The sequence below is a fragment of the Musa acuminata genome, chromosome BXJ1-9, assembly GCF_036884655.1.
Source record: "Musa acuminata AAA Group cultivar baxijiao chromosome BXJ1-9, Cavendish_Baxijiao_AAA, whole genome shotgun sequence".
NCBI classification, from domain to species: Eukaryota; Viridiplantae; Streptophyta; class Magnoliopsida; order Zingiberales; family Musaceae; genus Musa; species Musa acuminata.
In genome coordinates, this window is record NC_088335.1 from 13,110,978 (window position 1) to 13,112,873 (window position 1,896).

General features: G+C 61.5%; 1 protein-coding gene across 1 annotated transcript; it reads left to right on the top strand.

The window, feature by feature from the left end:
• The first annotated feature begins 882 nt into the window (after positions 1–882).
• On the top strand, positions 883–1,674 carry LOC135594079 (uncharacterized). Its single transcript, XM_065084501.1, has 2 exons — positions 883–1,110; positions 1,174–1,674. Exons 1-2 carry the CDS (start codon positions 883–885, stop codon positions 1,672–1,674), a joined length of 729 nt encoding a protein of 242 aa, XP_064940573.1.
• Positions 1,675–1,896: the final 222 nt, after the last annotated feature.

A 1,896-nucleotide genomic window follows, 5' to 3' on the forward strand; every position in this document is an offset into this window, starting at 1 on the left:
GGTCGCACCTCCCCGACGCCGCGGTGAGGCTTCACCCCCGTGCTACATCCCATCCGGACCACCGTGACCGGCCTCCCCGGCTGCCCCGAGGAGCCCCGCGTCGGATCCCGGCGCATTCGGACCCGAACCAAGCCGCGTCGACCCCGAGGCCACGGCTTACAGTTGTTTCCTGCAACATTTTGGCGCTAGAGGAAGGGCCGAATGTCGAGCGATCAACAGATCCACTCTGGTGAACCCGCAGCCGCGGGGTCACGTCCGGTCAACACCCCAAAAGAACGTCCCCTACGGGATGAACCCCACGACGAGCGCCCTGCCACGACATCAGAGTGCTACTGGCGGATGTTCAACGACTCGGGCTTGTCGCCACCCGACGTCCCCGTTGGCCCGCCACCTGTTTCGCCCGAAGCCTTCCACGATCTCGCTCACCAAGTCCGAGCGCTGGCGGGCGTGATGCAGACTATCATCCCGCTCGTCTCCCAGCTGACGCCCCCACATGCAACCCAGCCTTTGCAACAGCGTGAGCCCCACGCCCGGACGCGTGCGCCACTCCCCGAGCGCCCAATTTCGCCTCGAAACCGAATGGCCCAGCTCGGAGATCGAGAGGCGGAAGGCACGTCGAGCCGCCCAGAGCCTGAGGTGCCACCCGCGGACTCGACGAACGCCCTGTGAGCCCAGTTGCGCCTCTTCAATCAACGTCTCAACGAAGTACAGTAGGAGGTTCGCAGGTCAAAGGGGGAGCTCGGGGCGGACGGATACCAAGGGTCACCGTTCGCACCCGAAATACAAGATCAAGTGATTCCACCACACTTCCGGCTCCCATCCCTGGATGCCTATGACGGCGCCACTGACCCCGCGGATCACGTGGCCGCGTTTCGTGCCCAAATGGCGCTATATGGGACTTCTGATGCCTTGATGTGTAGGGCGTTCCCAACGACCCTAAGGGGACCGGCCCGCGAATGGTACAGCGGCCTGAAGACCGGGACCATCTCTTCCTTCGACCAGCTCGCCCGAGACTTCGAGCTCAACTTCCTGGCCTACGCCCGTCCGAAGTCGTCCGTGGCGTTGCTCCTCGGACTCCACCAAAGGGAGGATGAGCTCCTCTCCCACTTCGTAAACCGTTTTACGACGTAGATCTGAGGACTGTCAGACGCTCACCCTTCTCTATTGATGCAGGCGTTCATGATAGGCCTGCGGCCCTCCAGGTTCTTCTGGTCTCTGGTGGAGTGGCCCCCCACGACGGTACCCAAGATGCTCCAGTGGGCGAGCCAATTCGTCGCTGCAGAGACATGGATGGTCGGGAAGCGCGAAGTGCACAAGAGGGTCAAGACAGAGTCGCCCCGGCAGCAGCAACCCGCTGCGTCTCGGCGTAGGTTGGACAGATCCGACCCACCGACGTCAAGGCCCCCTCTCCCAGCCTTGAACTTGTCCTGGACGGAAATATTCCTCCACATAAGGGAAAAGGGACTACTCAAAGAACCTTACCCGATGAGGAATCCGCGAGCACTAGCGGACCAATCGAAGTACTACCGCTTCCACCGGCAACATGGGCATGACACTGAACAGTGTCGGGAGCTAAAGAGGCAGATCAAGGAGCTCATTCGTAGGGGACACCTCGGTCAGTACCTCCGACCGGACAAGGAACTTTCACCGCGCCCGGAGGGTCCCATTGAATGACACATCGACGTGATAGCTGGTGGCCCCGCATCTGGCGGGGATTCTATGACCAGAAGAAAGGTGTACGCCAGAGCCGCTCTGGCCGAAGCTCCCAGGCACGGGCCCGAGCCTAACATCACCTTCCCGGCCAAGGCATCCGAACAAACCGAGCACGACGATGCGCTCGTGATATCGGCCAGAATAGCCAATGCTCAAGTAAGAAGGATCATGGTCGATACCGGG